The sequence below is a fragment of the Pongo abelii genome, chromosome 2 (assembly GCF_028885655.2).
Source record: "Pongo abelii isolate AG06213 chromosome 2, NHGRI_mPonAbe1-v2.0_pri, whole genome shotgun sequence".
Taxonomy (NCBI): domain Eukaryota; kingdom Metazoa; phylum Chordata; class Mammalia; order Primates; family Hominidae; genus Pongo; species Pongo abelii.
Genome location: NC_085928.1, coordinates 25,615,261 through 25,628,449, shown reverse-complemented (window position 1 = coordinate 25,628,449; position 13,189 = coordinate 25,615,261). Strand labels below are relative to the sequence as shown.

Genomic DNA, 13,189 nt, shown 5'->3' with positions numbered 1-13,189 from the left:
GGGCTAAAAGGCACTGAGGTGAAGAACATATGCAGCTCAACATACCTGGCAGTGGTTAAGTTATAACTACTAAAGAAAAGCTAGACTTTACAAGTATTCAGTTTGAAAAGGCCTGATTTATGTCCACTCAGGGGTGGATATTAAAAATATTTAACAAGTGACACTCCACGGCCATTCAGCTACACAGACTAGCTGATCAGAAAGGAGTGCCAGCCACAAACAACTGTATAGTCTCATAACTCCCAGCTGAGCACGTGTAGTTGCTGAGCTGAAGAGAGTAGGTAATTTTTGAAACCAATTAGCCATTAAAAAAAAAAGAGGGTTATGATTATGAATATTTTGTAAAATATCATTATTTCTTATTTTTAAATACTGTATGTTTTGATTATAACCATTATCATGAGGAAAATCTCACCTGAGTTTCACTATGTCTCCATTGAAAAATTCTTACAAATTTATGGAAACTTCAAAGTGTTTGCAACCATTGAAAGAAATGAATGACTGTAATGAATGCAGATTGCCTTAACTTGAGCTAAGAAAGTATCAGAGTTTAACATAGAAATTAAACAAATGATTTTTTGAGAAACTAAAATGATTACTAACGGTATAATATACCAATACTTTTCTGTGACATCAACCAGGATTTTAGCTTCTATCAGAAGATACTATCACAGACAAACAACAAGCAAACCAAAACTTCAGACACATGCTGGGGAGGCTACAGAAGGAAAGAAGTTTTTACACTCAGGAGCAAAAAATCCTCCAGATGATATGTTCTGCCTTACTTTAGAAGGCTGGAATGGTAGAGAGGAGGGGAGAGATGATGGCCACCAGAAGGGAAATAATCTGTCTCACAAATCTTCCCTTGAAATTAGAGTTTAGGGATCCCATAAGGCAGTGGTTTGCACATAGTCAGGGCAAATCCACACACAGCAATAGCAGCCATGGAACCATACTTCAAGGATCTTGGGAGGACATTGACTTGCATACCTTGGGAAATCACACAGACGACATCAGAAAACCCAGATAGCATACTTTCCCATCATAAAGTAGCTGACATACACTCACAAAATCAGAAATGTGGTGACATGAGGTTAGGGTGGGGGAGTTCCACCTCATATAGAAAGTATTCATTTAATGTATTATGTAATGTCTATTAAAGGTATTACTTTAACTCTGTGGTAAATAAACCACTCCATAAGTCAGATAGTCTCAGAAGTACTAGGAATACCTGGAGAAAATTAAATAAGTATGATACACACAAACGTATGTTAAAATCAGAGCTTCCATTGTAAAAGTGACGATTGTTACTTTAAGGAAAACCCTGTGATTGTTCTCACGAGTACAATGAAAACTGACTGGCCCTCAGTCCCTTCTGTAAAATGAAAGTATATTTACATACGTCTTACCTGAAAAACAACACTAAAGATACAGATCATAGACAATACAGATCACAGACAAGGATGTAGTATGCAATAGTAGATTTAACTTATTCTCTGTGGATATTACCTGATATTGGTCTTTAGACAAGAAGAGCCATTTTCTCCCGGGGTAAACACACACACACACACACACACACACAATGTAAAATTTCCTTCACAAAAATGGAACTGGAAAGTATTAATGCCAAGAATACACAGGGCATAAATCTACATTTATGCCCATTATTAAAAAAAAAAGACAAAGAACCATGAAACAAGAAAATTGAGAGCATTTTCACAATCATCTTTTATTATTATTTCCTCTTAAAAATCCCCTTCTTATAAAAACATATCTTCTTATATTCATATATGAAACTTTTCTTTAAGTTTACTTTCATATGGTATTAGCACACTTTAAAGCAATTTCTTCTACAGTTAGAATTTCTCATTGTTAGCATAGTATGACTATTTGGCAAGTAAATTTGAAGACTGATCTCTTCAATTCAGTTGTATTGAGCCACTGAAGACTTTAAGCCATCTATCTCTTGATTTTATCATGTTTGAAATAATTCTGAACTTGTTTTGTCTAAAATCAGTCATTCTAGTATTTGTCATTGCTTTTTCCGACATTTAGCAAAGCTTACAATGTCCCCATGTCATTTCCTCTCCTTGAGATATTTAAGAGTAGAACAAGAAGAGATCTTTAGAGGTCATGAGGTCAGATGCCCAATGGAAAGTTTAAGTTACATTTAGGAGATCACCTCCAGAATCACTGCTACACATTCCTTGCCACTTGCTCACAAGTACACTCCACCTCACATTATCTATACGCTGTAGACCCAAACTAGATCCATCTTAACAGAAGGAAAAAAAGAATATGACTAATATTTTCAAAGTTCTTATTATGAGGTAGGCACTTTTAGATACCAAACATGTATTGTTTCATTTGACCCTCACGATGATTTTATGAGGGAATTACTATTATGGCCTTTATTTTTAAGTTGAGGAAACTGGGTATTAGAGAATATAAGCCACTTGCCCAAGGTCACCAGCTGGTAGGAGGAAGAGTCAAAGCTAGGACTTTAACCCAGGCCTGGCTAACTCCAAAGCACAAGCTCTTATCCAGTAGGGTTGTTGTGAAAGTAAATGAGAACATATAGGAAATATTCTTAACACTATGCTTGGCACATAACAACAACATTAAGTACAAGATATTATTATGTTTTCTTATAGGATGAATTTAGGGAAATCACACAGAAGTTGAGTCATTGTCCAGAGGTGTAAAGCCTATGAATGGTAAAGACAAGATGGAAACACAGAAGGCTCTGCTTAGTGAAAAATTACTCCCAACAACCATTCTAGGGATCAGCAGTGGTGCATAATAACTAGTATATATACCAGGCAAAAATATGTATATATAATAGAGAGAAGAAAGGCAGCACATCCAATATAAGCATGCTCTTCTTTTATGTGGGAGACGAAATTCTACAGAAATATATTAACCAGCAAGGCTTGCCTTGGTCAAAACTAGAAAATTGAAAAAAACTTTGTCCTCTGATAATTTTCTAAGCTTGCTCTCAGGACTTCTTCGTTACATCTCTGCCAAGTCACAAATGTCCCCTTGCAGATCTACCCTATTGGTCACTGACTTTGCTTCTCTAAGCCAGAGGATTCATATGCATTGCACTCCTTAGAGCCCTGTCTATTCTACGTAACAAGGATGAGTTTCTGGTGGTTTTAGTCGGTCAATATGTAATTATCGCCCTTGAATAGTAAAAGCTTCTAGTCAACTTAATGAGTCCTAAAGAACAATGATTTATGATGACAATGTAGAGAATAGCTCTGGTCCAGAGAGACTTTGACTGCCTGTTACACATAGGCCCAGTCCTTCAGAGAGGCTAAGTTTTCCACCTTGGTCACAGGGACTTCAGGAAGAAACATAGGGCAGCAAATGCAGAGAGCATACCTGAGAAGCTGTTGACAGTAGCATCAGTGAACACCTCTGGCATTTGATCAGAAACCAACATGAGTATTTCTAAATATTGACTTCAGTAGAAGGATGGTTACTTGTGATGTTCAGATTAAGTGTGGCTTATGTATTATGATTGGAAAGGGAAAGTCCATCTCTACTTTCTTCCCAGATACTTCCTCGCTCTCTAATACATTCCACCACAGACATCATCACACTGAGATTCATTGGCATTTTCAAAGCCCTTGAAGATACTAAACAATACTTACGTGGAGAGAATCTGCTAAATGTCTTCCAATATTAATTCTCATCTTCTAATATTATAGAGGAAAATGAAGTGGGGCCATAACCCCTCAGACAAAAATCTCAATGCCCCAGCCTCCCATGTATCCAAATACTGGATAATAGGCCATTTGTGATGTGTGTTGAGTTCCAGGTTGTGCTTATAAGATGAACATGGTTATCAAGAAGGCAGAAAAGAGAAATTAAAGAGCTCTGCCAGCTAAACTTGATGTTTTCCTGGGACTGATCTAACACTCTTCTGGACTCTGTTCTAAGTGAATCTCACATTGTATGTGTTCGGATTCTGAGCATACTAAAAATGACACCTCTGCATGCATACACACAGACACATGCACACAAGCCACCTCTTCCATTGAGATAAACATGTAAATCAGGTCCATAACCATGAGAGTATACCAGAAAGGTACAAAATGTTGAGCTTATTTTGAGGTAAGAGAATGGAGAATATTAGAAAAGTGAAGCAAATCGCATATGATACAATTCACTGACACAATACAACTCAAGCACATGATTCTCAAACACTATTAGCATTTCTTCATGACCAAGGATAAGAGTAGATAATGCTTTTGGCATTTTTCTCACAGTCTTCGTGACAAAAATGCCAAAAGCAATTGCAACAAACTGAAGAACTTCTGCACAGCAAAAGAAACTCTCATCAGAGCAAAAAGGCAACCTACAGAATGGGAGAAAGTTTTTGCAATCTACCCATCTGAAAAAGGCCTAATATGCAGAATTTACAAGAAACTTAAATAAACTTACAAGAAAAAAACAAACAACTGCATCAAGAAGTGGGCAAAGGATATGAACAGACACTTTTCTCTCTTGTATTTGGAGACAGAGTCTCACTCTGTTACCCAGCTGGAGTGCAGTGGTGCAACCTCACTCACTGCAACTTCTGTCTCCTGGGTTCAAGCAATTCTGCCTCAGCCTCCCAAGTAGCTGGTCTTAACAGGCGTGTCCCACCATGCCCAGCTAATTTTTGTATTTTTAGTAGAGACAGGGTTTCACCATGTTGGCCAGACTAATCTTGAACTCCTGACCTCAAATGACCCACCCTCCTCAGCCTCCCAAAGTGCTGGGATTACAGGCGAGAGCCACCACACCAGGCCTAAACAGACATTTCTCAGAAGAAGACACTGGCTGGGCGCGGTGGCTCACGCCTGTAATCCTAGCATTTTGGGAGGCCGAGACAGGCGCATCACGAGGTCAGGAGAACAAGACCATCCTGGCTAACATGGTGAAACCCTGTCTCTACTAAAAATACAAAAAATTAGCCAGGTGTGGTAGCAGGCGCCTGTAGTCCCAGCTACTCAGGAGGCTGAGGCAGGAGAATGGTGTGAATCCGGGAGGCGGAGCTTGCAGTGAGCGGAGCTTGCCCCACTGCTCTCCAGCCTGGGCGACAGAGCCAGACTCCGTCTCAAAAAAAAAAAAAGAAGACATTTATGCAGCCAACAAACATAAGAATAAAAGCTCAACATCACTGATCATCAGAGAAATGCAAATCAAAACCACAAGGAGATAACATCTCACGCCAGTCAGAATGGCGATTATTAAAAAGTCAGGAAACAATAGATGCTGGCAAGGCTGTGGAGAATTAGGAACGCTTTTATGGTGGGAGTGTAAATTAGTTCAACCATTGTGGAAGACAGTATGGCGATTCCTCGATCTAGAACCAGAAATACCATTTGACCCAGCAATCCCATTACTGGGTATATACCCAAAGGAATATAAATCATTCTACTATAAAGACACATGCACACGTATGTGTATTGCAGCACTATTTACAATAGCAAAGACACGGAACCAACCCAAATGCCCATCAATGATAGACTGGAAAAAGAAAATCTGGTACATATATACCATGGAATACTATGCAGCCATAAAAAAGAATGAGATCATGCCCTTTGCAGGGACATGGATGAAGCTGGAAGTCATCATCCTCAGCAAACTAACACAGGAACAGAAAACCAAACACTGCATGTTCTCACTCATAAGTGGAAGTTGAACAATGAGAATATATGGACACAGAGAGGGGAATAACACAAACCAGAGCCTGTTGGGGAGTAGGCGGAGAGGAGAGGGAACTCAGAGGATGGGTCAATAGGTTAAGCAAAACATCATGGCACACGTATACCTATGTAACAAACCTGTACGTTCTGCACATGTATCCTGTTTTCCTTTTTTAGGAGAAATAAAGAAAAAAAAAGAGTAGATAATAATATCAAGAGTAATTTATAGAAGACTTTTGTGAACTCCAAATTTTTATTTGTGGTTGATTCCCAATTGTCACCCAATGTTACTTTAACAGGACTATTAAACTAATGAAATGTTGGACTAAAAGAAAAAAAATTAGCTAAATATACACAGCACTTAATGGCATGCCATGCACTATTCTAAGTGTTTTACGGAATTAATTCACTTAATAGTCACAACAACCTTATAAGATTATTCTCCCATTTTTTTAGATGAGAAAACTGAGAACCAGAGATTTTATAGTCACAAAACCATTAAACGGCAGACACAGGGTACTAATCCATGCAGTCTGGCTCTAGAGTCCCTGATCTTAGCCACTATACCACACAGCTTCTCCAAGGAACAAAGAAAATAATTATTTTTTGGACCTGATTACAAAAGCCTGTAAATATTTTTCTTTTAACAATTCTGAACTCTACATAGAGATGAAACTCACAAATAATGGAAATTAAGTAGGAAAGTCCCACCATGAGGCAAGATAAATAGTTTTGACCTCAACTTTACGATAGAGGAAACTTTGGTAGTAGGACAGAGGAAGCAAGAAATTTAAAAACTTCTCTGTGATAAGAAAAGTATATTCAAGGCTGCAATGAGCACAGGGTTAATCTTTTCGTGCTTTAATTCAAGAAGTCCTGTAACCACAGAATGCATTCCTAAACATTTATTTAATATATGGCAGGCATTGTTGTAACAATACATAGGCACTTGGCAGAAGACAGAACTCTATCTCTAGCATTCCTCCATATGCACATTTCAATAGGAACAAATAGCTGAAGCCATAAAAATATGCCTTATAAAGATACTGTGCTACAAAACCTGAACTTCAAGGAATGATTTTTTTGACCTAAAGATATGGCCAGTTTGTGGTAGAGCAAAACAATCTGTGTGGGATGTGGAATATGGTGTTTAAAAGCTGGTCCATGGACCATACTAGACCATCATAATAAAGGGAAAAAAATGACACAAGCCAGACCAAAATGGAGACATAGCCCTAACCACTGTATTCTCGAAAGAACCAGAATACAGCTGTCCTTCCCTTACTGAACCAGACTAGGATTGCTTTTTTTAAAAATCACAATAACCAGTAATCAATCAAACAGTTCCAACTGCCTTTATTCTGCATCATATATGGTGCTAGGTGATACCCAGACATTAACTGCAGTGTTCCTGCCTGCCTAAAGGTGGAATCCTTGGTTGATCCTCAACTGAACTAGGGTCTAGGGCAGCCTCAGACAAATGGTCCAGGATGACAGGGCAGACAATGGACAGAGACACTGCCACTTGCAGTCTAGTTCTTGCCAGCATGATCTGCCCATGAAGGGAAGGTATTGACATTTTTATTACTTCTTTCAGGACAGAAACTGTATGCCACACACTGAGGGGCAAGTTTCTTTAATTTTTTGGAGAAATACAAAAAGTAAGCAAGCATACTTTTGTAATAAAGAAGGACCTTAAACAGGAAGTTTGTAGAGAACATTACATTTTTTCCAGCCTTATTATATATGCAGCCTCACTCCTAGGAACAAGGACACGGATCTCACATTGCTTTGAAGTAGGGGGAAAAATCTTCAAAGGCTATCTTTAAACCCTTTGAAAATGTGTTACTGTAAAGAACTCAGCAATTAAGTAAATCACAGGAAATCCCCAAGATATAAGGTAGTTAATGTGGTTTTAAAAAATGGAGCCATTATTTCTGCCTGGGAGAAGAAATTTCACCAAATGTTCCTTCTCTTAACCTATAGCTTTAATTTAATGCAACTGCTGCTGCAATCCATTTTATCAACTGGTATATATCTGACCAGCACTTCACTCAAGTCTTTCCCTTTTTTTTGAGTGCAGTGGTGTGATCTCAGCTCACTGCAACCTCCGCCTCCTGGGTTCAAGCTATTCTGTCTCAGCCTCCCAAGTAGCTGGGACTACAGGCACCTCCCACCACGCCCAGCTAACTTTTATATTTTTAGTAGAGACAGGGTTTCACCATGTTGACCAGTCTGGTCTTAAACTCCTGACCGCAGCTGATCTGCCCATCTTGGCTTCCCAAAGTGCTGGGACTCCAGGCGAGAGCCATGGCTCCCAACCATATTTCATTTTCTGAATAATTTGATTCACTGTATTTTGGGCTAAATATATCGCAAAATATATTGTACTTATTTATTTTATTTTTAACTTTAAAAACTCAACTATTTTAAATAATAATATTAAAACATAATTCTCATTTAATTACATGGAGGTTGCATGGTGAAAATAATTTAGGAAAAATACCACTAACATTTATTGAGCTTTAAATATGTGCACTTACTATGCTAGGCACTTTACCCATATTATTGCATTTACAGTCTTCACAGCAGCCTCATAATTTAGGTACAATTATTATCTCTATTGTACAAGTGAGGAAACTAAAGAGAAGAGAGAGACTTAATCAATGCCATACAGTAAGTGGCAGAGCCAGTAAACTAACCCAGTTCTAACATCCAAGTTAATTTTTGCAAACACTAGGTTGCACACTGGGAGAAATAAATGTCATATCCCACCATCAATGTGGTTTAGCACTGAAACTCATTGTTCTTAATTTCATAGAGAGTAGTTTATGTATCCTTCAAATGGGGAAGAAATCTATTTAATAATATTTGACTCCAGTTGTAGCTATGTGACTGTAGGCATCTGACGGAAGGTGGAAAATTCAGTCAACCATCTAAGCACCTAGTTGACTTAATACTAGATACTTATAAACATAAAGATGCTTGGGTAACTAAGGACTTTTTTACTTCACATTTGGTTGTATGGCATCCTGGCATCATAGAGACATATTCCAAACTACACAGTTTAAAATTATAGATGGACTTTCCAGAGCACCTCCGTGGTCAGATTTTCTAATTTAAAATTGCAGTAGCCAAACTGATAAATGTGTGCTTGTAAGGAATAATAAGACAGAATACTTAAAACCTGAAAAATTGCTGGGCATGGTGGCTCATACCTGTAATCCCAGCACTTTGGGAGGCTGAGGCAGGTGGATCACTTGAGGTCAGGAGCTCCAGACCAGTCTGCCCAACATGCATTGCATCCATAGCTTGGCTGACTTTCTTAAAAAACAGGTTGATGGCAAGAAAAGAGAACTGAGTAAATGTTATAAATAGTTAAGTACAAATCTATCACTACTTCTTGCGAAAATGCTCTGGCTGCCACACTGATGGTGAACAGATAACTTGTTCTTTCCAAAGTGAGTGTAGTAGAGTGTTGCAGTGCTCAGTTGGGTAGGACAGATGTTGGATAATTGGGGTTATCCAACATCTCTACTAAAAATACAAAAATTAGCTGGGGGTGGTGGCAGGTGCCTGTAATCCCAGCTACTAGGGAGGCTGAGGCAGGAGAATCAATTGAACCCGGGAGGAAGAAGAATCGATTGAACCCGGGAGGCAGAGGCTAAAGTGAGGCGAGATCACGCCATTGCACTCCACCCTTGGTGACAAGAGCAAAACTCTGTCTCAAAAAAATAAAAAAATAAAACCTGAAAAATCAGAAGCTTCTGATGAGCCACTCATAGGCTTTTCCTCTTGATAATATGTGGGTTCCTATGTCAATATAAGGTAGGAAGTGACTTTACAAGAAAAAAGAAATTGCCTTTTTTTTTTTTTTTTTTTGCCTGTATAAAGTCTTTGCAGGGGTGGCTAAATATCATCTTTGCAGAATCCAACTTATTTTCTGTGTTCAATTGACAACCGAGTAGGAGCCATTCCCTTTCAACAAAATAGAAGCAATGACGAAAAGTTCTGCTCCTATATTTTGTAGCATTTTCTCAATCGGTATTCTCAAGGCATACATCCCAATGAAGCAAGTATAGAGATTTTATTTAGAGGCAATATTATTTGAGGGTAACCATGGAGATATGTATAACTCCGATTATCCAACAACTGTCCTACCCAACTGGGCCCTGCAACACTCTACTGCACTCACTTTGGAAACAATGAGCTCTCTGTTCATTATCAGTATGGCAGCCAAAGCATTTTTGCAAGAAGTAGTGATAGATTTGTACTTAACTATTTATAACATCTACTCAGTTCTCTTTTCTTACCATCAACATGTTTTTAAGAAAGTCAGCCAAGCTATGGATGCGATGCCTATGATTAGGCAGGTGAATACCATGTTCTAATTTAGTTTATGCTCTACCATGTCTTCGGTAAGCAAATGTAACTGCTTGGTTTCATCTACGATTACCCACTTAGTATAAACGTTACACCGTACTAAGTTCAGCAAGGGAAAATATTGCCTCCAAGACCCCCTGAGAAATAAAACCAGAAATAACCTAAGCAGGTGCCTTACCATGGATGTTCCAGATGTCCAGATATGGGATTAGGAAGAAGACCCAAAATAATTTCCCAGTTCCAAGCATGACAGGCAATGTCTTCATTTCCTGCACATATCAGGGAAGAAAAAACTGCTCAAGTAGAAGGCTTTGCTTCGTCTTCTGAGTGCTGCAGAGTTGGGTCAGTTTACCTACCCCAGTGGCATCTGTGAAATAACTAAAAAAAAAGAAGAGAGAGGTGATAAGAGAGGAGAGTAGGAAGAGCCTGGATGATTTTGTGAAACAAAGTGAGCAGAAAGACGATGTGGTACTCTGTTCTGTGGTTTTTGCTTGTTGTCAGGTTGGCTGTTCACTTTCAAACACTCTGATCTGCAAAGCAGCTCAGTCCTTAACTTCTCCTTCCGCTCCACCACGTTTTTGCCCCAGCTTGAGGTTTTTCCTGCACTCAACATTCAGTGAAATGAGCAATTAAACTTTAAAGAAATCTATATTGTTGCAGTCTTTAAGTTGAGATTTTAATCAAATTAAGGTCAGGAAATTTATGGTAAAACTATCAATGGTAAGTATACATTTTCCCCTTTGTGATAGCTTGTGATTATGAAACTTCTTTTATGTAAAAGATTTTAGGTTTCTTTTTTTTCCTGTACATGTCACAGTAAGATGAGGATGCTTACTGTCATTAAACCAGTGAAGATTTATCTGAGGTTATGGAGAAAATGAGTGACAGGAAGCACTTCCTCAACAGAAGAAGGAAAAGCAGCCGTCTTTAATCTGTGGATACATATCAATGGAACAAGATCATCATTAATATTGGCTACATGTTCTCTCTAGATAATAAAGTTCTAATCTAAAGGAGATCTTGAATATTAATTAAAGGAAATTTCCATTTTAAACATTCTTCGTGCAGTTGTTGTCTCGATGAAGTAGAATAGAAACAGTAAAGGAAGAAATGGAAAAGTTCAAGATCAGATAGCACAGGCCACTATAGGTCTGTTTTCTCCACATCCACTTGTAATAATTAGCTTAGCTTATAGTCATAGGAGCTAATCAAATTCACCTGCCATTTGAGACGCCAAATGAGAGATCTAGATTTGTGGCATTAGTGATCATTGACAGAAGTCGATTATATAAGTTTTTTCCTCAGAGACTGATGATTTTATTCCAAGGCCAAACTTCAATGGTTTTAAGTTCAAGGAAAGTTTTAAGAGCAAAGTAAGTGTATAGATTGCTGGCCATTTTGACCTGACATGGGAAACTGATGGGCAATACTTAATTCAGAGCTCCCAATTGAGTTGCCAAGGGTAAATTAAAATTTAAAAACAGTTATCATGTATTTATTGAGTCAAACAGACAATGTGCTATGATTGGAGATGAATGATGAATCAGTTGCTATTGCTGATTTTAAAGAACTCATTCAACCAGTATTACGACTTCCTCACATCCAGTTTTAGTGTTGGTCCTATAATATAGCATAATACAGAGAGGGTACACATAGCCTTTTAGAATTTCTGTTATAATCAAATAAACATCCTGGGAAATATTAATGCAGTATTTTCACAGCTCCTTCCTTTTCCTGCGTTCACAGTAGAGTAAAAGCTTCTTGAGGCAGCTGAAGCAAGGCTCATTGTCCGTTTAAAATGGCCCAGAGGTCAAAAGCCATAACCTTATGGCTTATGGGTTACATAAGCCCAAACCAGAGAGAGATCATATTAACCTTATCTCAGCTTAAAACTGTTATGTCACTATTTTAAATATTTTTCATATAAAAAAGTCCATGCTAATTAGACAAAATTTGGAAAAAATCTTATGTAGCATCTAATATATTTTTAAAAGATTTATATATTTCTTGCTTTTATTAGCATGCCTAGCTCTTTATCCCTCCACAGGTAGAGTCCTGAGTGTCCCACTATAGATAAAACCCTGCCTCTGAATCTCACTCCTGTCTTTGTTCTAGTAAAAAAAAAAAAAAAAAAAAATGGAAAGAAGCCAGACTCAGAAATTTATTATCTCAGTAACAAGTCAATCTTGCCTTAGACTTATAACTTTTGTAATCCCATCATAATTATGTATATTGTTTGATCCAAAAATTACAATTTTCATTTATATTTGCAAATTTAAAGAGTTCACTACATTCTTGAAAACGATGGCATTACATATTGAAACAATTTTAAAAACATGAACGTTTAATCAGTTTTATGTTGAAAGACAAAAAGGAAATAGAATTTAGTATCTTCAAACTCTCTTTACAAACATCTCAGGAACTACTTGGAGGGCAAATTTTTCAGTTCACTTGCAGACTCAGTTGCTTTCATGAATGATGAAGCAGCTATACTTTCTGCAATATTTTTCCCCCAGGTGATCAGAGAACCAGCAATCACAAAACATGACACAGGATCCTGGAAAAGTCTTGCCCCTGATGTTAGACAATCCCAAAGAGATGAATCTTGGTTCTGATCTTTTTAACTTTCCCCAAAAACATTCCATAGCTTTACTGTAAAAGTAGTCCAGCATTCAAAATCTTTGACATTTTTCTTTGTTGTTTTTTTTTTATTTTTTATTTTTTATTTTTTATTTTGAGAGGAGTCTGGCTCTGTCGCCCAGGCTGGAGTGCAGTGGCGCGATCTCCGCTCACTGCAAGCTCCGCCTCCTGGGTTCACGCCATTCTCCTGCCTCAGCCTCCGGAGTAGCTGGGACTACAGGCGCCTGCCACCACGCCTGGCTAATTTTTTGTATTTTTAGTAAAGAGGGGGTTTCACCGTGTTAGCCAGGATGATCTCGATCTCCTGACCTCGTGATCCACCCGCCTCGGCCTCCCAAAGTGCTGGGATTACAGGCGTGAGCCACCACGCCCAGCCAATCTTTGACATTTTTTATTTGATGTCATTTTTTCACTAATGTTATTGTAAGCAATAGTTTCTATACATTACTGTATTTTATAATCAG

The 13,189-nt window shown here is 38.1% G+C and overlaps 1 protein-coding gene across 2 annotated transcripts in view; it reads right to left on the bottom strand.

The window, feature by feature from the left end:
* BTLA (B and T lymphocyte associated) overlaps nt 1-10,650 on the bottom strand; it is a 36,602-nt gene extending 25,952 nt beyond the window's left edge. For both annotated transcript variants that reach the window (XM_002813289.5, XM_063721773.1), the window contains exon 1: nt 10,264-10,650. In XM_002813289.5, the coding sequence (XP_002813335.2) occupies nt 10,264-10,351 (88 nt within the window). In that variant the 5' untranslated portion in view covers nt 10,352-10,650. The remainder of the gene's footprint in view (nt 1-10,263) is intronic.
* Between the last annotated feature and the right edge of the window lie 2,539 nt (nt 10,651-13,189).